General features: G+C 41.9%; 1 protein-coding gene across 1 annotated transcript; it reads right to left on the minus strand.

Annotated features, from left to right (window-relative positions):
* Positions 1-762: 762 nt before the first annotated feature.
* Positions 763-24,390, minus strand: LOC115047663 (SH3 and cysteine-rich domain-containing protein 2-like). Its single transcript, XM_029508748.1, has 11 exons — positions 23,810-24,390; positions 15,817-16,165; positions 14,186-14,280; positions 11,923-12,007; positions 8,653-8,768; positions 8,003-8,072; positions 7,696-7,781; positions 7,493-7,581; positions 4,880-4,931; positions 3,697-3,834; positions 763-3,057 (listed from the first exon to the last, which is right to left on the minus strand). The coding sequence occupies exons 1-11, from the start codon at positions 23,894-23,896 to the stop codon at positions 2,959-2,961; spliced, it is 1,266 nt and encodes a 421-aa protein (XP_029364608.1). The 5' UTR covers positions 23,897-24,390; the 3' UTR covers positions 763-2,958.
* Between the last annotated feature and the right edge of the window lie 739 nt (positions 24,391-25,129).

Raw genomic sequence — 25,129 nt, forward strand, 5'->3', positions numbered from 1 at the left:
GGTTAAAAAACACTTCACCCTTTGATTAGGAAGTTATGTGCAGAGAGAAAAATATGGAGTGAATTACCTGTAAAGGTAAAATATCTCAAATACTTGACCTTGTGATTAGCATGTGGGCAGATGAGCTTGAATATCAATAAGAGAATGAACGGGAGCATTCTCTCAACACATCTTGACTTTTGCTGACAGAATGAATTGTTCAACTTAATTTCTTGTAGAACATGACTCACACTTGGAAGCATTCGGCTTCTCAGTGATCAAGTGCTCTGCCTTAGTGCCACATGTTCATAAGAAATTCAAACCAGGAGTGAAGAAGGGCTAAATTTTCATTTTGGCTCAAATAAAAATTTAAACTAATAGGATTTCATTTGCGGAAGATGTCAACGCTATAGCTCTGGTTGATGTAGCTGTGTGATTTTAAAGAATAAAACAGAGACCTGAATTACTCTCCTTCCAGCACTGCCATGATGGGCTATTTATACTGGGGCTGTTTGGAGCATCAATTTGGCATTCGGTGCACAGCAGTGCATGGTTGTGGATGGAGGCTGGTGCATAATGCATGGACACTACTAAGACCTGCCATCAAAATGCTCCTATCAAGGCACTCCCTGCCATCTTTGGGGCAAATGGGCTGTGAATATGATTAAGGATGCAGAAAAACAACAAAATATGACCAACAACACATGCCTACATGATCAGTTGCTTTCACTCACATTTGCAGATAATGTTTCGTAAAGATCTTTTATTGAGGTATGTGGCCAATCAATGACTCTGGACTCAGGAAACATCCAAACACATACTTTACACGTTGAAATCTCAAAGGGGCGAGCATTTGATGCAACATGAAAGGAAGCAAGATAACAAAGACTTTATGTGGGTGAAATCATAAATCCAGTTCTGCTTAGTTATTTTTCCCCCTTCAACATCCCAAGTATGAGGACAAGTAATTAGTTCTTTAACTGAATACCTGAAGTGAAGTTACGTAGCAGGTAAAGTGTCAACAATTACAATGAAGGAGACAGCTCAACAGCAACAACAAAAAAAACAAACAACCTATTCAGGTGACAGAAAATAAAGTGCTGTTGTCCTTATTACTAGATGAGAGGCTTATTTGCCGTAATCCCTAAAAGCATTCACATATATTGAAATGTACACTAAGGAGTGATAATGTTAACCAGGTGTCTGCGCTCTGAAACATGATGTATGACTTCAATCGTTTCCTCATTTGCAGTCTATTGCTCTGCTGTCATATCCCGTGCTTCTATCCTACATTTTTCTGTTGAGTGTGCGCATCCTCTCTCTGGGAAATGAAATGAGAGCTATTGGATTATCACGAGTGATGAATTCGTGAATCAATAGAAGTCGAAACTATCAAAAAATACACAAGAAAAAAAAAATGACCTGACTAGTCTCATCAACAGCAAGAGGACATGAGAGGAGATGACAGGCTGACATTTGATCAATGATGACTCGGGCACCCATGGGTACAACACTACCTGCATGCACACACTGACTCATAACACTTGTGCTCCCGCAGCACCTCCTCCTCGTTTTCCTGCTTCGTCCTCGTAGCTGTTAGTACATCTTAAGGTTCCTCATCGTGGTCGGAAAGATCACAATTGTGGTGTGTTTTCATGGCAGGCTGTTCAGGATTTGTTTCCTGCTGTTTGAGCTCTTGGCGAACAAGTAAAAATGCTGCTCATGGCTTGCCAACACCCACTGAGGCTCTTCAGCGACTCTCTGCATAAAAACCAAAGCTTTTCATGCTTGATGAGGGTGAAAAGCTCCTGCCTCTTTTTTTTTCTCTTTAGCTCAATGCTTTCAACAACCATCCAAACAAAAGTTTTCAGTGAGAGACTCCCAGTGATTTATCTCCTGTTTTGTTAATTTCCCCTGCATCATTTTTGTTTAAAAGAGTAAGATGATGAAATGTGTACTCCAAAATATCACTGCTGTTTGTGATTTTCCACACAATACAATACAGTTAAATGTACTCCTATATGATTGCATTGGCCAAAGAGATTCCTGAAGTTTCAGTTCTTGTCTCCCTGGGAGTTGAAAAACCAGCAGGTCCGTGTTTTCCCAGAATTAATTAGAAAGTGCTGATGGATTTTTCCTGTACAATATTTTCATTGCACCTTTATACCAAAAAGATCAAGGAAAAGGTTCCAATGAAAAGATCCTCACACAAATATCCCAATGAAAAATCGTTTCATTTTTGGTAAGCACAGCTCTAACTCAGCCTGACGCTGCAGAGGAATTTTGGATTGTGCGTGTGCTCCTGTCATCTGATTCTCCTGTCTGTCTGAACGGCTAAAGCTTTCTCTGGCTGGCAGTGGTTGTCTTTGGCGAGCACCTCGTGCTGTGTACCAGTTTTGCATGAAGCTGAATTTAGTCCCCAGGCTAAAGATCCTGACATGAGCATGTAAGGAGGAGACACACGCAGTAGGTAGAGACAAGAGAAGGACACTGACAGAAGCACCCATGACAGTGTTCCCAAAAGAGGACACAGAATCCTCCCACGTCGGCAGACGTCTTTCTGACAAAGGAAAACGAAACCAGAGACGGCAGATCCAGGACATATATTTAGCATTTTTTGACTTGTGCATCCTGTGTGTGACTAAAAGCTGATTTTATACTTGAAAAGATAAACCTACAGCGACACTGCAGCTAAACAGTATTTTTTGAGAACATGACAATGGAGGTACACTTAATTAAAGACAAAGAGCAAACCGGTGGGGGGGTGGGGGGGGGGGTTGGCTGTGGTTCCAGAGCTTCGCAGAAATGTATGTTTTCTGTCCTGTTTGAGCTGATGTTGGGTTCATGTCTGACTTGCTGGGGGACAGGGGAGTGGCTGTGGTTTTGCTGAGGACAGGGTGGTGGGGACAGTTTGAAGACGGCGGCTTCCCTGGGGGGAGTACAGTGGTCGAAGAAGGATGGAGATGTGCACACAGACGCTCAGATTTCCTCTATTGATTCAGTCGGGACCAGCCCTCTCTTCTTCCCACTGCTCAGCTTCAGAAACATTTCGCCCTCTTCTCGCTTCCCCACACAAATCTGAAGGGGAGGGGGCAAGTATTAGAAATGTTGCCAACAGGCATATCAAATTTGGCAGAAATTGGTGTGACTAATCCTTCTTTTAAATGGGTATGTGAACATTTGCCAACAGAATGAATGAACACGTTGGCAGTTAAAGTCTTCATTTTCATTTTGTTAATTTGTAAGTATTATTTCAGAAATATTGAACCGAAAGAATGTTTTCAAAAACTAAATAATACCAAATCTGTTTTAACTTGAAACATAGCCATTTGAACGTTTTGGAGCGGAATCAGCAGCTAATTGCTTTTTTCCCTGAGTTTTGGGTGTTTCGGGTGTACGGGGGGAATAAAATGTTGCTATGAACTGAACGAAAAGAAATTCGATAAAAGGTGATCATTTCGATATAAATCCTTTGGTCACCCAGCGGGTGAAGGAACGGGCCCCTGTGAACACACTTGATAAAGTGGAAGGGCCAACAACAAATACAATCCTTTTTCACATGCTGAGGAAGAAGGAAGAAGACTAACGGTGTTCCGAAATGATAGTATGCTATAAATTATGGGGATTTATGAAGAAAAAATTAAATGCACATAAGAAAAAAAAAAGAAGAAGAATGAAACCAAACAGGTCGTAAACTTTATGGGGATAATCTTGTACCTGGGATTCCCTGACGGCCATGTGGCCTCTCTCTCGGTTGCCGGAAACGCCCTGAATTACTCGCCACACTCTCTCTCCAGGCCGGACCCTCTGCACAAAGTTGGCCGGAAAGAAGCCGACTTTGTCCCCACTTTTTCCCTGGAAAAGAAAGGATCAAGATTACATACTGCAATATTGACACAAAACCCAGTGGGTTTTGTTTTTTCTGATGTTGCCGGCACATATTTGTTTTGCGTTGCCACGGCTGGTCTGCACTAATAAGCAGACCTTCAAAGAGCTACCTTTGCTTTCATGGTCTGAATCCAGGATGCATTTTTCTTGCCAACCCAAGAATAACAGAAACAAACATTTTCCACCACAATGCATGCAGCCATAAATTGGCGTGGCTGTGGAGACGTGTAAGTACAACTTAATCAGGTAGAACACTACGCAAAGTTAATTCATCAAATTTAAGTCACCATTTTTTTAGAACTCAAACTAAGAATTGCTTCTGCTTAATGCCAATTGTTTTGCTTGCATTTACAGAAAAACTAGAGCAGCAGATTATGCCCCTTTTAGACCCTTTATGCTTGAACCTCATTATGCACCAGCATTCCAACGTTTATCATCCTCTGCCTCAGGTGTTGATGTGTTTATGGAAGTGATTCATGAACTATACATAATGAACAGATGATTCAGAAATTATACATAATTTAGAGGTTGCTTAGGACGGCACTGTTGTTAAATGACTGCTGCTCTCTGTAAATACTTGGTGCCTGTGAGAAGATACACAGACTCTGTGTTTTGGTCAAGTCTGGGTGCATCTTCCCTTTTTTCTGGGATGGAAACACGCACACACCAACACACATTTATATCCATTGGGAGTTAGTGAAGCTCATTAAAGACTCAATGAAGATGTGTTTGAGGCTGCAACACTTGTCAGGCTCATTATGTTAAACTCTTTTGGTAATTTGGAGAGGAAATTGTGTTCTATTTCTGTCTGTGGCTTCCTGTATGTTTATAACAGATAAAATTAGAGCAGGTGTGCATTAAAGGCTTTTTGTAGAGTCATTAATTAACAGGTGCACAATAAACATACACACATAAATATAAATTCAAATGTACATTGTGGAATCTAGAAAACATGTATGAACACACTAGCACGCACACTCAGAGAGATATTTGTGGATGATGTATTACCCACCTTCCACCACTCCTCGTTAGAGTCGTCAGTGACCTGCACCCGATCACCAGGACTAAAAGAGATAAGACAAGAGAGAAGATGAAAAAAAAAAAAAGATGGATGAGTGGGAGGTGAAGAGGAAAAGGGAGACGGGGAGATGAGCGAAGGATACATGATGGGGAGATGAATGGGGTGAGAGAGTGAGAAGAGTGAGCAAGTAAAAAGAAAAAGAGAGAGCTGCTCCTGCACACAGAAGATGACGTTATCAAACCGCCAGAGGAAGTGGCAGTAGCCAGGGGTACAAAGCTGAGGAGGTTAAAATGCTGATGAGCCGGCGTGTCGCTCTGCCGAGGTGACAGAGCAGCTGACACCAAAGTCATGAGGTCTACATGAAATATGACTGTGTGCCACAGACTGCAGTGCTGAAAGCTGGACCTGATCTGTGGCCAACCTGGCCTGAATGCTAATCATGCCACCAGCTTTTTATGAGACATTTCTACACACCCACAGACACACACAGCATATCCTCTGTCCTAGATACACCGGAAGAAACTACTGTCCCAGTTGCACTTCTGTACATTGCGCCTCCTGAGTGCTTGCTCTCACTACTGCCCTATATGATCATCACCCACAAACACAGACGGGGTTTGTACATAGATAGACTTAGCAATGAGGGTGAGGTGATACTGGGACAATTAGTTTTCTTTTTAGGTCTTGGCTGGCTTAGACAAACTCTGTGGCCTTTCTAAATTCTTGGATGCATTTGAAAGGTTTTTGGTGAATGTTGAACAGGAGTTCAACATTTGCAGACACCTTTGTAAAGGTAAATGTAAATGACAGATTTTAATCAGAGTTTATCAGTCACTCTTCTGTGAAACTGCAGCCCTGCCACCAAAAACAACCTCATTGTCTTTTCTTGTGTGCATTAATTAGAAAAAACAGACAAGAGTACTTAACCCCCAGAATCCCTGCTTGTGAAAGGAGATGAAATTTGAATTAATAGAATAAATCTGAGCTAATTTAATTTTACTTGCCCATCAAACTAAGCACAATTTAGAAGATAACACACAGATACGTTGACTTGTTACAGAAACAATATGGTGTATATACAACATGGGAAATGTATTTTTAATATGATAAACTCATATATTTCCTTTTCCTTCTATGACATAAGTATCTTTAGTGGGAAAATGGGTTTGTTGCACATTTACAGCAACTGAAAAAGCAGGTCTTACAGATTATTTTGAGAAATTCAACCTCTACAACATTATTGCTATTGTTGGTACAAAGGCTGTGTCTCCCTAATTCACAACTCAATATATAACAGACACTCATTAGATGATTCTGTTGTGAGCAATAAACTCACTGTTCATTATTTTCAGGTCGTTGCTGACAGTTTCAGTGTCCTCTGGCTGTAAATTTTTCCATCAAGGGACTTTTAACATAAAGAAGTGTGTGTGATGAATGCTACTGCGTAGTGTGTAAATTTCAAGAGTAAAATGTAAGAGCAGAATGTAAATGTCGTGTAGTGTAAAGCAAACAAAGCATGTTTTCAGACACAGCAGAGGAGTTTTGTTGCCCTCAATTATCCCCATGGCTCATTTTCATCCACCAGTGTAACTGAAAACACCTGTGTGGGTGAGCAGAGCTTTTAAATTCAAACAACTGGAGAGCTCACATTCTCTGTAAATCATGGGTTTGAAAATTTAACGCATCCAGAGTTTTACATAAAAAAACGAGGAAATAATGAATTTCACTTTTCCCCTTTAAAGATTCTGTTCTGTCTGTTTTTGAACTCGGGCCACAGGATTTTGCATTTTGCTCTGGTCGGACTATCAGAGCATGTTTAATGAGAAGAATATAGAGACCAAAGACACAATATACTTTGCTTAGTCCACGTATATCATACAGTCTCTCTTTCACACATACACACACACACACACACACACACACACACACACACACACACACACACACAAAACCACAGCACAGATGGCTTTAAACAGTCACATGGATTTACCTTTGTGAGAGCTGCTCCCTAATGGGCCCCACACGCACATGCATGCGAATGCATACACACACACACACACACACACACACACACACACACACACACACACACACACACACACACACACACAGAACCTTCATTTTGCTCTCTGTCCTTTCTGTCCTCTCTTCCCTTCATCATACAAAGCTTTTATTTCTATATTCACACTTTGCTTTCTCCACTCAGTCCCCTCACTGTCTCAGCCGGCGATAATCTTCACTTCTATGCCGTCTCTCCTCACGTCTGTCCGCCCTTTCATCTCTCAGTTGTCTCAGTGTCTTTATCCGCTTCCCCTGCTGGGAACACAGCTCAGTCGCTATTTCTATGTGGGGGCAGTTTTGGGCTCTGGGTTTATAATTAGTTGTCCTTCAGGGTGCCCTGGCACTGTCCTTCACAGATGGTGGGGACATTTTCATCCTACAGGATCAACAGCCGAGGCAAAAACACATGGTGGGGACTAAAGAAACCACAGACAAAGCAAACGCACTCGAGCACACAATGCTAAAAACACAACACGAGACAGACACTACATACACACTTATGAAAATGCTTGCACGTAGGCAGCCTGTCTGGATTTTACTCACTGTAGTTCCAGGTCATTAGGTTCCTGAGGCAGAAACTTGTAGAGTGCTACATAGGTGTGGATGGAGTGAACTTCAATGCGCCTGGGTGCCTGGACACGGGGTGATGCAGCCGAGAGGGGAGCCAGTTAGACAGAAATACACAGTTGAGGAAGAGGAAAAACAATGGGAGACAGCTGACATGGGCAGATTAAACAGAGCGGTACCTTAATGCTCTCCTCTGCAGGAGTCTGAACTTGGCTGCTGCTCTCTTCTTCCTCCTTCTCAATCTCTGTCTCAGGGACAAGAGTGTCTGGAGGTGGTGAAAAATGATTTTAGAATGTGCCGGGCAAGCTCTCACACGTATGAAATCAGGAATGCAATTTTTCTTTCCATGAGCAGACAAAGTAAAATCTCTCACACACAGACAAAAGTGCAAAAGCACGAAAGCATGTGCATGGACACACATTAGCGTCAACATAAAGCACATATGCATATCCACATCCATGGAGAGACAGACACAGCAGTGATTACCCCCTGTCTCCTGAGTTATCTCTTCCTCCATACTGCTCTGTCTCTGCTGCCTCTCCTCACTTCCCTCCCCCTTATCAAAGAAGGAAAAATAAAAAAAGAAATATTAGCAACAGGACGTCAAGAGCAAACGTAATAAAACTCTAACCTGCTCTACCTTCAAATCATGAGCGTATAAACTGTTGGCTAATGTCTGTGGGGCTCAGTTGGATTTGAACACTTGGTTCATCAACATGTTTAATGAGCAGAGTCCAGCAGCATCCATTAGGCTCCCAGTAGATGATACCCTGGTGCTTAATTATATCACTTCATCAAATGTACAGGATGGATTTAAATAGAGATGATTTCAGCAGGGATACTAGCATGACGTCAAAAGAGAGAAAACTTTAAAGTAGCTTTGAACAGCAATTTATAATCCTGCTAACCTGGCTCAACTTTTCATCTTGTTTCAGTGACGCGTTGGTTTATCATCAGGATGCTCTGCCATCACTGATGAGCTCGACGCACATCAACACTGAACCTGATCTATGAACTAGTGAAGATTTTGTCAGATTCAGACTGTCCATCGATATGTCAGCAGTAAAGTGGCCCAGCGTCTTGATAACACAGGGTCAGACTGTCGTACCCCCACCCACAGGGTGAAGATGTCATACCAGGCTGCGTGTTGGTGACTCTGACAAACTGCCAAAACTGGAGCGGCTCATCTGTGCCAAGGATGTCCCGTAGCGTAAGGCAGCATACACGGGGTCGACACGCATTCGTGGGGCCTCTGAAACCACACACACACACACACTCATAAGACTAAAGCGCACACATAAACAGACTTATATTCACTTTATTGACAAACACACATACACATATAAGTCATGTACACAAAGACACACTTTGAAAAACACTGAACAATTGAGCCCACACTTCATTATTATTTCGCCGTTGCAAATTTGGGAGAACCAGTTCTAAAAATAACTGTCGTACATAGAGTCAGTCCTGGACCAAAGTGACCCAGTTTAGATCTGGGTGAGGACTGCAGTCAAACGTTAAGTAGACATCAAGACATCCTAAAAAAGTCTACACACTTCTAATTATTTATGCATTCACTTATTGGCCATAGATAAATGTGTCTTCATCTGAAGCTGAGTAGAAACGGAATAATAGAAGAGACTTAAAATGTCTAAATGCTCAGAAAGCCCATGCTGCTGCTCCAACATGTTGGTGGAGTATTTCTGAAGCCAGGAATGCGATTTTCTGCTCCTTTCTTCATCCAGCACCCAGTACAGATGATTTCTCTGCAGGGCCAGATGTGCTGTGAGTGTGTTTTTGTCTGTGAGGATGATGCGATGATGATGTGCAGTTTCATTTTGAAGTCGATGTCTGTCTGCTCTTGCCAGATACATGAAATATTTAGCAGGAATTCTGCAGCAATGTCTCTTTGTTGTAACTAGTTCAAATTTCGCCTGGTAATGAAGGAAATGTATGCGTATATTGATTTTAGCAGCTTTGGGAAAGGAGGTATTCCTGCAAAAAGCCAATGCTTGCTGGGAAAGAGAGTGAGCCACAACTGAAATTTTACACTGGAATTAGCAGCACAGGCAGGTTTAAGGACCTGAATTAGCCCAGAGGCTAGTCAGACTGTTGGCTGGCCCAAACACAGCACAGACAGTTAAAATCAGCTCAGCGGGCATTAGTAAGGGCAGGATCCTTTGGAGATCAAGCAGAAGACTGGCATGAAGGTGGGTTCCCTCTCGAGGTTAAACTGCAGGCCGAGGTCAAAGTTGAGTTTCCTTAAAGGAAAAGCAGGAGGCTGCTCGCAAAGGAAGGTCCTGTCTGAAGGTCAGGAAAGAGGCCAGTGGTTGAGGCAAGGCTGAAGACCGAGGCAGGTCCCGTCTGGAGGTTGGGCAGGAGGCTAACGCTGAGGGTAAGTCCCTTCAGGTGGAAAAGCAGGAGGCCACAGGCAAAAACGAATTTCATTCCACAGGGATAGCTTGGTACTGGCATCCAGAGCTGAGAACCAGATGGACTGTAGGCTGGACCACTGGGCAGGAAGCCTGATAAACTGGCTGGTTGGCACTAGGAACAAGCCTGGTATGGCAGTAATGACCAACTGAAGAACGGGCTCAGGAACAGGCTTCATATCAGACAGGGATGGCAAAACATCTGCTGAGATCCTGAACAGACAGGACACTGGGGCAAACTACTGACTCAGGCTGGGCAACAGGGGCTCTGTGGCACTGGGCAGTTCAGTGTCCGCTCCGGCAGAGAGCGGCCCATGACACCTCTTGGAAATAGAAAGCTCCCAAGGAAAGCGGGTTGCTCAAGGTTTTCAGTGCCAAGGATCAGGCAGGAGGCAGGCTGGCTTGAGATCAGTAGCAGATAAATGTGGTGCAGGCTGGAGTCTAAACAGCTGTTAGACAGACTGGTGGCTCGAAGACAGGGAGATGGGAATCAGGAGTGTTAACATCTTTAATCCCTTCAGCTAAATAAAATCTGAAACACAGTTCAGACGAAACTTGACTCTAGGCCAAAGTCAAAGCCTCTTTGTGCCTCCAACTAAGAGACCTTTTCTGTCTGCCATAAAACCACACGGGTATAAAATAAATCACAAAGAGAGCAGAGAGGAGAACCCTGTAGATGATTTGGTTTTGATGGTTTTGTAGCTGTCATCGTAGACAGCATAACTTGTTAACCATCGCCTCTTGTGAGCTGAGCTACATTCGACATAGTAAGTATAAAAACCACAGTCTGATTTTTATACTGAATATCTAACTAGACTTTAATGGTTGTAATAATAAGGATGAATAATAATAACAACAACTTCATTTATATAGGACTTAAAGTAAATAAAGTTAGAAAGTTCTTTACAGGACAGAATAAATTCAATATCACAACAAGCTAAAAGGCAAAAAAGACCGACAGTAAGCCAAACTGTCTAAATCCATCACAAAATTTGTGACTTTTAGACTTAACAAGATTAATGCACGTAAACACAAGTTCTGTATTTAGCCAAGACTTTTGTTAGCATAGTTGTGAGGACACTTTGCAATGTGTGATTGTGAGTTTGGCAGGTTGCAGTCAGCCGGGGACTGGCAGCATACCAGGCATCATGGCGCTGAGCTTGGGGTGATGATGGAGCTGTAGGTTAATTGTACCCTGACTCATGAGGCGCTAACCCTGATTCAGCGAGGCATGCAGTATGTGCCATGAGAGACTGTATCACCTACACAGATGTTCATCCAAAGAAAAAACAAGCTACCTCTCAGAGGAAGAACAAATTCAGACACAGGAAGGCAAGTGGATCTTAAGACAGTGAACGTATCACATTGTTATAAGACGAAGACACAATAAAGTGACAAGAAAATGTCAGAATTAAGGTGTCTTGCTACCACAAATGTGCAGTATTAAGTTATTTAGAAGTCAGAATTATTAGTTTTTGACATTTTTTTTTTTTTTAAAGAAAGTCGGATGTCATGATACAGAGAGCTAGTTGTGTCTTAGACCGATCAGAAAATAGGCAGCAATTCAATGTTTATACAGCTTTAAACATGCAAGCTGCAGTGCCAGACAATAAATTAATAACCGCCATCCAGGGATATACAGTACAAATCCTAAACAAAGATATCAAAACATAAACATTAGAACTTATAAATATTATTCACATACTTTCAGGGTGCAGACCGTCCATCACCCTCCCAGAGAAGCTGAATTTGTTCTTCCTCTTTATCTTTTTCCACTTCAGGCTCCTCAGGTGTTGGGTGAGATGAAGACAGTTCTGGTGTTTTTTACAGTACACGCACAAGCACACAAAAAATCAATCAAAATAAACCAAACGGCGAGACGAGAGCAACAAGATGAAACAAAAGCACACGGACACAAACCAAGGCACGTGCACTCACTCACACACACAAATACACTTAAAATGTTCTCACCTTGGCTTGGTTGTACTTCCTTGACGACAGCCAGTTGGTCATTAACAAGCATTGGTGAGCTGAAGTTTCGCTTGAACGCTCCAGACTAATGGAAGAGTGAAACAAAGGAGAATGTTTTTTTTTTTGTTTTTTTTTTCTTTTTTCTATTCTTTCTCAGTTTCCATTGCTTCGTGGTTGTAGTCTGAGTTGATGGGAACTGGTATTTTGTTGTGATTTTAGAGCATTAAGAGAGCAAATTGCTCAATGAAAACCCCATTAAAACATACTCAGACAAACGTGTGATTGCACACAGAATGGTGTAACCAGAGTGCTTATTTCTGCTCTCAGCTCACATATGAACAAAATGTGTTAGCTCTTTTTGCTAATTATGAGCAATGAATTCACTCAGCCACACACGCGTGTGTGCACATGGCTTGCACACAGACGTGGACTTATGGTTGTGTTACGCATCACCCTTGTGTGCGTCCACACGGCTGAAATTTCACACTGAATTAAGCAGAGTAAGTGTTTTGGCTGAGATATAGGTTTATCTTTGCCTCCAGTTGCAAATGATCCTCTCACTTTAGAATATTATGGTGTAGAGACAAAGACTGCGGCTCAAAGGTAAAGGCAAAGTGATACCTTTGTTTCCATATAGATGTCCGTGTTCTGATCCGATGACATTTTACTAGTCACTGCCCTTCTCCCGCTCTCTCTCTGTGCTCTTCTATCTAACCACACTGGGCCATCTTGAACACAGTGCTCTTAGAATTTTCCAAGTGGCTCTCACCCCTTGCATACTAATGTTCTCTGCCCCTGCACCAGAGGATAGCATACACACACACAAAAAAAAAAACAAAATACAAAAACAGGGTCTGAAATCACTCCCAATTATCTGCCTTCTGCTCTCAGCTCACCTTCCACCGATGCCCTGAAACTATTCAGAATGTGCAAATTTGTCAAAAAAACAAAAAAAAAAACCCCCCAAAACATTTATTTAATAAATAAATAATTAATTTTTTTCTGTGTTCTTCTTGTTAGCATTACTCATAAGCAGATATAGGGTCTGTAAATTGAGCCTTCCTCAGTATACTGTAAACAACTTAAAAAAATATATATATTATTATTTTTTTATTATTATTATTTCACTCTGGGAATGGGAAACTTTCTAATTTCCTGGGTCCCAATAACGGTGAAAATCCTCATATCTCTGAATACACATCAGCTAACTATAGCATTATACCCTTCACCGATTTGTTTCTAATAAGTCAGTACTTTACCTTAAATTGCACAAACAGCTAAAACCCTGGTTAGGTGCACCTGAACTCAGGTCAGGAGCGGCTTAAAGCAGCCGGTGGATGTAGGCACTTATTTTATGTATTCATACAACTCTATGATGTGCTGATGCCTCAATTTTTATTTGACTTTTTTTATGGCTGCGTGGAACCGTTCCAGTTTGTTTCTGACCAACATGTATTTTTTTCCCAGTGAAACAGCCTTAAACACACCTTACAACACCTTAACAGTGTGTTCAAGGCCGAAAACACTGAAAGGAGGAAGTCGCATGCTAAAGGTCATTCTGAACTGAGGGGGAGAAACATGTTGTGGGATAAACACTGACACTAAGTACATCATTTACACGGTTTACTCTGTTGTCCGTCGCCTCCTCTTTGGTGATAACCCGCCATTGGTTGCGTGTTACGTTTCCCATTCACTTGACAAAATAGAAGTTATTGCTCATAGCTTTGAAATGCCTGAAAAAAAAACCTTGTCATCATAGCATATGTCTTAAAGGATTAGTTTGTGTTTTTGGGTTATTATTGTACTATTTTTTGGCTGGGTGCTGTTGCCTGGCAACCAAAGCAATCTCCAGAAAGTGACTGCCTCCAGCCAAGAAATATTTCAGCATATGTTGGCCCCTAAGGGTAAAAATATCTTCTTTTACACTTTGAGTTTTGTGTAGACTGAACAAATATAAAAGAACATGTGAATGCCAAGAAGTATGCAGATTTCAAAGCTAGGCTTACTCTTTCCTGCATCTTGCCAAGTTAACCACCTGTTAATGGTTGGACTAATCCTTTAATAGGAAATGTAACTGAAAATAAATATTTAAATGTGTCCAAAAAACATTATTGCCCACTCTGCAGTGCAAAACCACCAACACAGCAAAAAAAAAAAAAAAAGACAACCAATTCACAGGTGTACAATAAAAAGTTAATGACGGGTCTATGATGACAAAAACGAATGGGAAAGACCAAACATGATTTTCTGTGTGTGTTCGCACCTTCCCATGACATGGCTGCTGCGATAGTTCTGAGGTACACCACAGGTGAGCAGCCATCTTGCATGTTTTACACCTCAGGGCTTGTTTGGAGTTTCCTGCATAGAGGGAGGGAGATGAAACGATCAGAGCAATGGGTGCAGACATGAAGCCAGCCACAAAAAGAGAATTAGAGCAGGTCTGTAGCCGGCAGAAAGAAATAGCAAAACAAAGCAGCTTTGATATTGTATGAGCAGGATTCTCTCCTGTCAGGTAGACTCTGTATTCAAGCACTGTCCCAGTTTTAAAGCTCTGGCACTACTCAATAACACAGCTTCATAATCAACAGCTCCTCTTCCAAAACGGCCAGGAGAGATTGGAAACCAGCTGGAGATGCTTCCCTTATAATCAATTTGGCATTGAGTCATCCCTCATTTCTACTACTTGATTCATATTAACCTCAGTATCTGGGATATTTTAATCTTATTTGTCATGTAATTGAAAATCCCCGATTGATCAATGAGTGTTTTTAAAGATTAAAGGGTTGATTCAATTTTCTATAACAGGTTTCTGGATTTGTTGTGGGTGGGGAATTGAAATAACAAGTCTGTTGTGGAGCAAAAGCAACAATCAAACCAATGGCATGGCTGGCTGAAACACTGCTTTTACTTTGAAAAGGTGAAATCGATTTTACTTCATCAGATTAACAAGCAGACAGGCTGAACTGAGCTCTGGGACTGCAGAGGAGCACAGACACAGCGAGGTGATCTTTTACATAATTAAACCCACAATGCATACAAGAAAAATCACATTGGATTGGAGAAGACTGCAGGAGTCTGTAATCAATCACAATAACAGGAAGTGGATTTAGCAGAAAATTTTGGAGGAGCTTGCTGTTCATGCAAGCAGCAAATTAAGCATAAAAGGTCCGCAGCAGCCTTTATTAGAAATCTAAAGTTTCCAGCTGCTGCTTTAAATCCATACAGTCCAGTTCTGAACATCATTTTGAACAAGTGAGGTGACAATTTAGTTCTAAATGAGTAATTCTCTGTTCTCCGTGTTACACTAATTTGACAGAAAACAAACAATAAGGGGTTAGCTCGTTGGATTTAGTGATGCTGGAAGGTGTGTTACAATCTAGACTTAGCTGGTTGTCAGTCTTTGCAGAAGCTAATCGAGGTTCTCCACCACATGGCACCAGGTCAACACCCACATGCACATGAACAATGGAAGCTTTAGAATGAATAACAAAGAGAGAAAAGTCTGCATCTCCTCATTGACCCAGGCATGTTTTTGCAGCGTATTTATGACTTAGTCGCGAAGACGCTCCCTGCTCAGCAACCTGCAGGGATTTCAAATTAACACACTTTTGCCCAAAGGAAAAACGAAAAAGGGTGATTAGGCTGCTGCATGCGGTGTTGGGTTTGATGGATATTTATGAGAGTTTTGTTTTTAACTCAAGCTATATCAAGCTGAGGTCAGAAAACATTGTCACTACTTTGCATTTCAAGTGTCTTTAGCACAATAAGTGTTCTTTCCATTAACTTGTCTCCATCTTACACAAGATGAGAAACCATGTAAACAAAGACATGGTGGCCAGAAAGCTGGCTTGAAAACAAGCAAAGAGAGCCCATGAGGTAAACTGAGCACCTTACCAACGATCATGTGCTTGCAGTGCTGGCAGTTGGTTGGCTTGCGAAACACGTGGTCCTGAAAACAGTGGTTAATCTGAAGACGGGGCGGCTTGGTGGGCAGCGATGGGGAAAGGCTGAGGGAGGGGGAGTGGGAGGAGATGGAGGGGTTGGGGCTGAGAGACGGAGAAATAGATGGTGAGCATTCCCCAACAAGAGGAGAGCCAGGCAGCAGAGGTGGAGACGGAGGCGGTGGGTCAGTGATGAAATCCGGGGGCAGACGAGCGTCGCTGTAGGACCTTTGGAAGAAGTTCTCCACGCTCTTGCTGCGCATCATGGTCTTGAAGGACAGCGAGCGCTTTAGCCTCTGGAGCTGCACACATAAAATTGACAGGGAGAGAAAGAGGGTACACTAAGAATAAACACAGGATAAGCAAGAATGCGGCGCCACATTTAGGAGCAATAACAAATGTCCAATACACCCTGAGGACAGCACAGGCAATATCCCAGCATTCATAAACACAACACTCGGCTCAGATCTGTACACTATGGGGAAAGAGGGTGACTCATGAAATGCAATATCACCTCATAAGGAAAGAACACATTAACAGCTAAGCTACCTGTTTGCTCCAACAGATGGAGCATATCTTTTCCACAGTCATTGGTGTTCTGCCACTGCATTTGGCCTATGGTTAAACAAGATAAGACCTTTCTTTTGTAGGGCGCCTACAGCCAGACTACAGAGAATGGTGTGTGTAGATGGCATTTTTCTTGGAGATAGCAGTGGTATCAGGAGGGCCATTGAGATGAAATGAAACAAGACAGTTTACAAAGCCTTATCATGTATCAACAGCCTACCTTGGGCCCTTAATCTGATGGACATATTGATTGCGCTGCGTGCACAAAGGACAGAGGGCCAGTGGATCCCTCCTCACAGGGCTACAAACTGCTGTCATATCAAATTGCATGTAACCGCACTTCTGTATATTGACTCAACTATCTGTGCAGGGATCTTGCAAGCTCTATTGACCAGACAATCACAAGTGATTGATGGCGGCTGGATTTCAAAATCTCAACCATGAGAATGGCAAAAAGCGGCATCACATCTTTTGACTCTACTTTCTGCAGCCACTTAGCATTGATTGACTAGATAAATGCACGTTTCCTGACATTTCCCTCCAGCTCTGTGTACAGATGATGATGCTAGCTTCCCGGAAGATAGGTGGCCATTTGTTACTCTGACATGCACTGGCAGTGGGAGAGCATTTTGAGGGTGTAGTGGCGTTGCAGTGGGAGAATGGATCAACGCGGACAGATAATCAGTAGGCCACAGACACTCCATGTGCACACATTCTGTCTCTTTTCCTCTCTGTTCTTGTTCTACTTGGCACAGAACATAATCACTTTATAGGGACATGCTGTTTACAGCTCTGCGCGTCAGGGAATAAGACATGTAAACAGTTTGTCTATTAAAGTTTGTGTATGTGTGCTTGTGGAAGAGTAAGAAAAACAAACATGCATAACTGAGTTAAGGTTTGTAAACTCTGTATGCTTCCTGAAAATCTCTATTTGTGAAATTTCCCTCAATTACACAGATGAAGACAAGAAGGCAGAATGATACAGTGCGAGTTGTTGGGTGCACAGGATGGTGTGATTCTCTTTGTGTAGCACCTAGAATATATTGTTTGTCTAGCTTGTGTGCATAGCTGTTATTATCATTTATTTAGTTTCTGGAAGGAGGTTCATAAGTCCTCAGTGAAATTTAACCAACTCCCAGCTTTCGTTAATGCTAATTACATTAAACACGAAATGTTTTGTTACCTTCAGGGGATGTGCAGTATGCTTTGATGCTGCGAGAGTGTGGCACAAGATATGTGGATTGTTTAGTGTGTTGTGTGAACGTGCGTGTGTGTGGTATCAAAACATTTCCTGCAGTATTTATGATGGCTGAATTTGTTTGCTTTGTGTATTTATTAAACAGTTGTCTCAGGTTGGCCACCATGGTTGATAAAAAAAGCTCCAGAAAGTAGCAAACAGACAATGTGATGAGAATGGTTTGTGTGTTTGTGAACATTTAGTAACGCTTCACAAAGTAGTGATAAACCACCAATTAGCCTTCATGACTGACTCACTTGCTAATATTTGATAAAGACAATGCACCAAGATGCTGCTCAGGCAAATGGATTCGTAAAATTCCAGCAAATTAAATTATTGAATAGAGTAACACATGAATAAATGACCTTTTAGTCATTAAAATTCATAAAAGATGCCATTTAAGAAAGTGTGATGCATATTTTAGTCATCTTTAATAGGCAGCAAAAATATGCTTTGACATGTCTCCGGGTTTTCTGTACAGCATCACAGTCTTGAGATGAGCTCTCTTAATCAGAGCAGATGAGTGCTGGCATAACAGCTCTGGCCAGATAAAATTCTCAGTTACAGCTAATCTAATTGTCTGCCACTGTGTGGTCTCAAAAAGCATTCCTGTTAGCTTCCATTTAAGCATTAGCTGAGAGCGTCACACTGAGAGTCAAGGCCGGCTTGACACAATGGTCATTTTGGGTCATAAATCCACACAGGCTTTATTAATGTGCACCAGGCAGTGTGATTTCTTTTTGATCACAGGTATTAGTGAAGCTTAAGCACAGTGACGTTAGGTTTGCCACAGATAAAACAGTGGTTGGGATTACTAAACACTTTTAATTTTCTGACAATGCCTATCACCGGGTTTTTCTCCCAACAAAAAATCTGTGTGATATGCAAATGACTCACAGCACCACGCAAAAAACAAATAACGTTGCCCATGTTTATATAAACTCACTTATATAAACACATTTTAGCCAGTCATCCCTCTGAACTTATGCCATCCCGGATTCTGGTACCAACCCCCAGGCATTCTTAAATATGTCCAGCTTAAATGTTCACAATAATTGCTCCATAGAGGGAAAGTCATTATTCAATGGTAAAGCTTTTATTTCATGTAAATATGCGCTCTTCCCTCCTTTATGAGTATTTAATGGCTCAGGGGCCAGGCTGAGATCTATATATACTGCTCCAGGCAGTCCAGGGGTGAAGACTGAACAACAAAAAGGTCTGGTCCCACTGGGAATGTGACAATAAATAATATTCATTGGTGTTGACTGTTTTAAATGGTTCGCATCGTACAAACAGAAACCAGTAACTCAGGGTGTGTCTTATTAAAGAGGACCTAAAGGTCAAAATAAATAGTCTTTCTGTATTTCTGTTGAAAATGTTTTAGGTGATGGATTATCAGAACAAACTGTCAGGGAATCTGCAGGAGTGTTACAACTGAAACATTTTGTAATTTTTTTGCAAACTTTACACCTATTTTTTCTGCTCACTCTTGAACTGTGCTCGTCAGCTCAGGGTTATGAGCACCATAGGAGAGAGAGAGAGAGAAATTCAGCTTTAATTAGGAAAACTAACACACTCCACAGTCTGACCTTGGTCTAAGGGAGGATATTTAAGAAAGGATAAGTCTGGTGTCACTGTTCAGTGAATGGCACCATTTCCTCACTAAGTCTGATAGAGGAAATTATCATGTATATGAAGTCTTTAGGGATATAATTCTCAGCATCTTCACTGTGATGACTTCAACTGTTTTAGCCAGGTGATGGAAAGCTAAAATTCAGAGAGAAAACTGTTGAACTTGAGATAGAAGAAACAGGGATGTAAAAAAAACAAACAAACAAACAAACAAAACCCCACTTTTACTCTGACGGGACAAAACTGTGTGAATTGCACGATAAAAGAAGGATAAGAAACTATCTCATAAGTTTTTTGAGCAAAGTGTGCAAGCAGAAGCTTTATCATTAGAGGGAGGGTAAGTTAAACAGTTTCACATCCCAACATTAAGTTTGTCACTGTGTACAGCAGACTTGCAAAACCCTGCTTCGAATTTGAGATAAGAGATGCATCATCACAAGCTTTCATCGCTCTGTTCACACAAATATCACACACACAATGCATTTGCAGAGTGTGTGTTTGCTCCCTCACACACATATACATACACACAAAGACATGCACTTCCTTCCGCTCTCTCTTTAATAGGAGGAAAACGATGTTTGATTTAGCAGTTTGGATTGCAACCACTTTCCTCTCAGTGGTGCAACATTCAGCCATGCTGCTTTGCCATGGCAACCCATCCTCCACCCAATAACTGTCCACACACACCACCTCAAGCATAACACAGAGGATGTCAATCTCAGAGAGGGGAGTGAATGAGCAGCAGAGGTGACAAACAAATGTCCTTCTTTGTTTCCGTCCCCTCATCTCTGTATTGTGCAGCAAATTCAGACAGTTATTATTTTAGCTGCTTGTAGCCCTCTAGAGTCCAGTATCGCTCGCGCCTTTCCCTGAAGTGTCACATCAATAAACATCACAGCAGTGGAGGTGTTAGATTAATTATTCAAGACCTTGGCCCACATCAACTTCCCTCTTTGACTTACTCCCCCACTCATGTCACTCAAATCAGTGTGCCATGGCTCAGCTGAAGTAGCGGCAGTGTTTTTCTGTTAGCAGGTTGGTCAGACTGATAATATCTCAAAACTATTGGAAGGAATGCTGTGAAATTTTATAGCAATTAGTGGCCACCAGAGAATGAATGTTAATGAGAAACTTTGCGATTGTGCTGCCATTAATTTCACATTTGTGGTTTTGAGTGAAATGGGTAAACTGGTTTGGTTGCATAGCTGCAAATTTCAGAGAACACTAACTAACTTTGCTGATGTCTTTTCCTTCAGTGCCATCAGGCTGCTGATTTACACCGTTTGAGTACTAATTTGCACGTAGTAACATTCTGATATGCTAATCTATGATGGCTGGTTTTTTTTTTGTTTTTTTTTGCATACAGTAGCATTAAGCTTAAACCGCTGCTGTCCCAAAGTGTAGACTTGCAGAGCTGCTAACATGACTGCAAAATCACTTAGTCTCTCAGTTTTCTTGCATTTAGCCTTGACACACAGACCACAACCACCATTTTTTAACCATCAATTCAGTGTTGCTTGATATAACCAACATAGAATCTACAGCCGGGTTAAAATTTATGGTGAATGTTAGATTTTATTTAATTTTTTTACTTTTAGGCTAATATTGATATATGTCTGCTCTTATCTGTGTTTAATTTTTGCTTGTAATAATTTTCCAGTTTTCACTGACGGTGGTGGAGTGATGCAGTTTGGGCAGGTTATTTTTGGGCAGCTCCGGATCATGTACTACAAATCTGAAATTCATTCTCTGAACTCTGGCTCTCCCTCTCAAACAAATTATGAGCCACAAAAAAATAATGCACAAATAATTATACAAAATTATTGGCCCATGCTGTAATACCACATAATTGTGGCCTCAAGCAGTAGACCGCCCCCCATCCCCTCTATGTCTACTCATGGATATCTAATGAAACTTGCAGACAGACTGGAAACCACCAACACTAAAATAAATAAAGGCACTAGGCTAATATCTCTTCATACTGTGTGTTCGAGTGTTACCATGAACTGAAAGGCTAAAAGATCTCTTCCATAAAAAAAACTTAATGGGCATATACCGCAAGATTTAAGACTCCTCATTTAGATTTGGAGCTGTAAAAAGCTCCCATCTTCGGTGGGAAATGCCAGTCACCTTTTATCACTTAGCTGGCTGTGTATGAGATTACGCGCTCACACCAGGTGAAGTTTAGACAAAGAGATCTAAAAAGGGACACATCGATGAACTATTATGACCTCGCTGCTAAGTGGGAAAGCTGACAAATGGCCCAATCTCTCTGCAACATGTTGCAGATTTTTATTTTAAGCCTATTGCTTTCAGTTCAGAGAGTGTCCAGTGAGCTCCTCTTGGCGAAAAAAGGAGTTTACTTGTGCATTCCCAGCAAAGAGTTTGCTCCTGGAGCATCAACAGCCCCAAGAGGTCAAACAGTTCTCCACAAAAAGCAAAACTAGTGGCTGAGGATCATTTTTCAAGCATCTCATCTGTTCCACCACTCACGTGTCTACCAGCCTTGGCAGCACTGTTGTGAGTCGGGGAGAAAGCACATGCCTCCTTTCCTCATAATCCTCCTGCACTGCTTTCTTAAGTTCTTAATTTCTGATACCCATCTTTGTGGGAAATTTGCTGCTGCTGGTTTTTGGGGAGCATCTGTTATCAGAGGGAGTGACTCTTGTTCCTTCCCTGTCATCCTTATCTAATTAAAAACATCACAGTGCTGGATGCCTGATTAGATTCCTTCAGAAATGATAGCCTGTGGGTGATATATATTTTTATTTTGGGGATGGGCTTGAATAAGCGTTTAAAATAAAAAAAAGGTGGAATTTTAAGGCAGACTAATCTCACAGGACCAGACTTGTGCATTTCAGAGCATGTTACAGGTCCCATATTTTAGCCAATGCTGTGTTTACGGTGTTATATTTAAAATCCAACTCAGTGTAGCTTTACATCTCTTCATTCAGGCTTCTCTGTGGCACTCTGGAAACAGCCAGCCAGTCAGCCAATTAGAAGAGAGGATCTTACTGATTGGCTGCCTGATTTCTGAGTAATTGGATAAAAATATAGCAGATTTCAGGTAAACACTCAGCAAAATCAAATCCCCCAAAGTATCACACTTTGATACTTTCCCAGTATAGAACCTTAAACTGCTTCATAATCAAAATGACTTGGGAATCTCACCCCATGATAGGGGACCTTTAATTTAGGTAATCTCCTGCATAGACACCATAATCGACTGCTAAAGGCTTGCAAATTCCCACTGACCCTTTGGCAGCAGTGAGCGATTGAATTTTAAACACTTAGAGGGGGTTGCAAAGATTTTACAATTAACCTTCCACCTGACTAAACCTGATGAGCCATGCAGGAGTAGAGAGGGTGAAGGTTAAAGTGAAATCTATTTCACACGGAGCCCTGGAATTCCACCACCAGCGACCCCTCGATTGATTGGGAGAGCAGAGGCAGACAAGGAACAGGGCCTGTTAAACTCATCTGAATACCAATAAGATTAGTCCTGCTTGGTAAAGGGTGCGCCCAATTGACTTTGGCGAGCAGGTGCTGCCAAACCGAAGTTGGCTATGCTGGAGTAAGTGCTGATAAAATAGCTAGCAACGATGACAACCTCTGTGCTTCTCTGAGAAGGCACTGAACATTTAGATGTGGCACTGACAAACTCAGCTGGTGAAGCATGTGACCTTGTCCTTTCACTTTCAAGATGTCTTCGTGTGGGCGGAAACAGGAGCCATGAGACAAAGACTCTTCTCAAGGAAAGTTGCATGAAATGGGCTTAATGAATCAAATGTGTCCTCTATTAGAAAGCAGGCATTGAGAAAGCTTTCACAACTCGGGCTCTTTGGAGGCAAGCCTTTGAAATCTTTGTTGATATAATTAAGTCAATAATTTAAATGGCATCATAAGGACACTTGAAACTCTAGCAAGAGAGCACTGAAAAGTCTAGAAAACTAGCTCTACATATCTGACACAAATTGCCATTTGTGCTCATCCCAACATAAACCTGTATGCCTGCAGCATTATTGTTTGACTAGACATGGGTGCATCAATGTGCTGAGAAAGGAATGTGAGTTGGCATTTATCACCCAATTGTTTTATGCTAATAATTTTGGCCCAGTTCTACTTAAAATTCACATGATGACTCGAAACAAACATCTTCTCAGCGTGTGTCTGTGCGAGCAGGAAGTAGATTTGGAGCAAGAGTGGCAGAAAGGGGGGAGACGGTGACATCAGAGCTTACGTAGGTTACACCTGATGACGCAGTCGAGATGAATACAACCGCATTTTTGAGGTATGGGCATTAATATTACATAAACCTAGTGAATAATACAGGAAGATGAAGACAAAAAACACACAGTACAAAAACAAAATCCAGTTTCAGGCTTCAGATATTTCTCTGATGCGTAAACTGCCCTGCAAAGTTCACTGTAGAATCTGGGAGTGCAGGGCAGGTCATCAGAGGTGAGTGAGCTCAGCCTCCACAACAAAGCGCCAAAGTGGCGGTACTTGCCTTGGATGTCATCGGCTGGATGGACATGGTGCTTGGAGAGCGCTGGAGCTGCGAGTCGCTCTCCATCTCGTTGTTCTCGGTCATCATTGGAGCCGTGACAGGGGAGGGAGTCGGTAGAAACGCAAACAGCAACAACTTCACTTAACTCCACAAAGTATGCTCTGTCGGTAGAAAAGCTGCAGCTTCAGCCATATAAACGCGTGTGCCAAAGAGTGACGGATCCACATCAGTGGGGTTTGTGCGCGCTGCGAGAGGGACGCCTTATGGCCATTTGCTCCTCACACACACACCACATGCGAGCCTACCGGTGGATTTATCGATTCCTGAACATGCATAAACACCAGATGGTTAGATTTCACTCATGCCATGCGAGGACAAGCGTCCAGGAGAATACTGTCTCGCGTACGGGGCGCCCAGTCGCGTTGTCCTTTACGCGCGTCAGCAAGCTCCAATGTGGCACAATCCCGTCCGCCAAAGGCAAGAAAAAGGTTTAGCTCAGGAGAACGACGATGTGAAAAGATCACCCTGCCAAGAGCAAATGCAAATATGCATCAGTTTGTGCTGTGGAGGGCAGCGGCTTGGTGTAAATCCAAAGCTAACTGTGTCCTTCACCACTGCTCAGACTTAAATTTCAGCGCAATCCTGGGCACGCCTTCCGATGTGCGTCTGAAGCGCATGATTGGAACATTTTTTACAACTCTGCCAGGATTCAGTTAGAGCGTGTAAGGAGCCACGGCCGTGGGCGGGGGCTTGTTTGAAGCCAAATGTAAAACAAAAAAAAAAAAAGAAAAAAAGAAAAAGACAAGTTCACAGCCCGCAAATACAGAGCGGTTTTTATATTTTGAGTTCACAACAAAATCCCGATGATCTCCTGTGTTATACCGGAAAAAGTAACTACAGCTGTAGCCCCAATAGGACATAATATGACTCCATATTTTAATTTTTTTTAGGGTCAGGGGAAGTTACTTCACAAAAGTCTAGTTAAAATGTTATGGATCTCTCTTGGTCATCGGTGAAACCAAAGCTTTTATCATGGCACCAGAAACACAAAAATGCACAAAGACTTGGGAACAAAATTGTAAAAGGCCGAAATAGGAATCTTATTACTATCAACCAATTTCAGGGGAATATGAAAAAGAAGATGAAGTGGGTGGAAGATGTTGCAGAACTTTCTGCACTTTGCTTGGTGAAGCTGTGACTCAAGAGTCAGTCATCATCTCTTTCAAAAAAATAAAAAAAACAAAACATTGGCTGAGCTACATTACTTTCTCTCTGTCAAGAGTTTAGAAGAAAAAAAACTTATGCTTGCTTATGATTTAC

This window comes from Echeneis naucrates, chromosome 8, assembly GCF_900963305.1.
Source record: "Echeneis naucrates chromosome 8, fEcheNa1.1, whole genome shotgun sequence".
Classification (NCBI taxonomy): domain Eukaryota; kingdom Metazoa; phylum Chordata; class Actinopteri; order Carangiformes; family Echeneidae; genus Echeneis; species Echeneis naucrates.

What these genes read in the sequence shown, in the direction of transcription:
- LOC115047663 (XM_029508748.1), bottom strand. Translation starts at nt 23,896, where the DNA reads ATGATGACCGAGAACAACGAGATGGAGAGCGACTCGCAGCTCCAGCGC. An exon ending in TCCAGCCGATGACATCCAAG is followed by an intron (nt 16,166 to 23,809) that starts GCAAGTACCGCC and finishes TTATGTGTGCAG; the next exon opens with CTCCAGAGGCTAAAGCGCTC. An exon ending in GATAACTCAGGAGACAGGGG is followed by an intron (nt 7,782 to 8,002) that starts GTAATCACTGCT and finishes CACCACCTCCAG; the next exon opens with ACACTCTTGTCCCTGAGACA.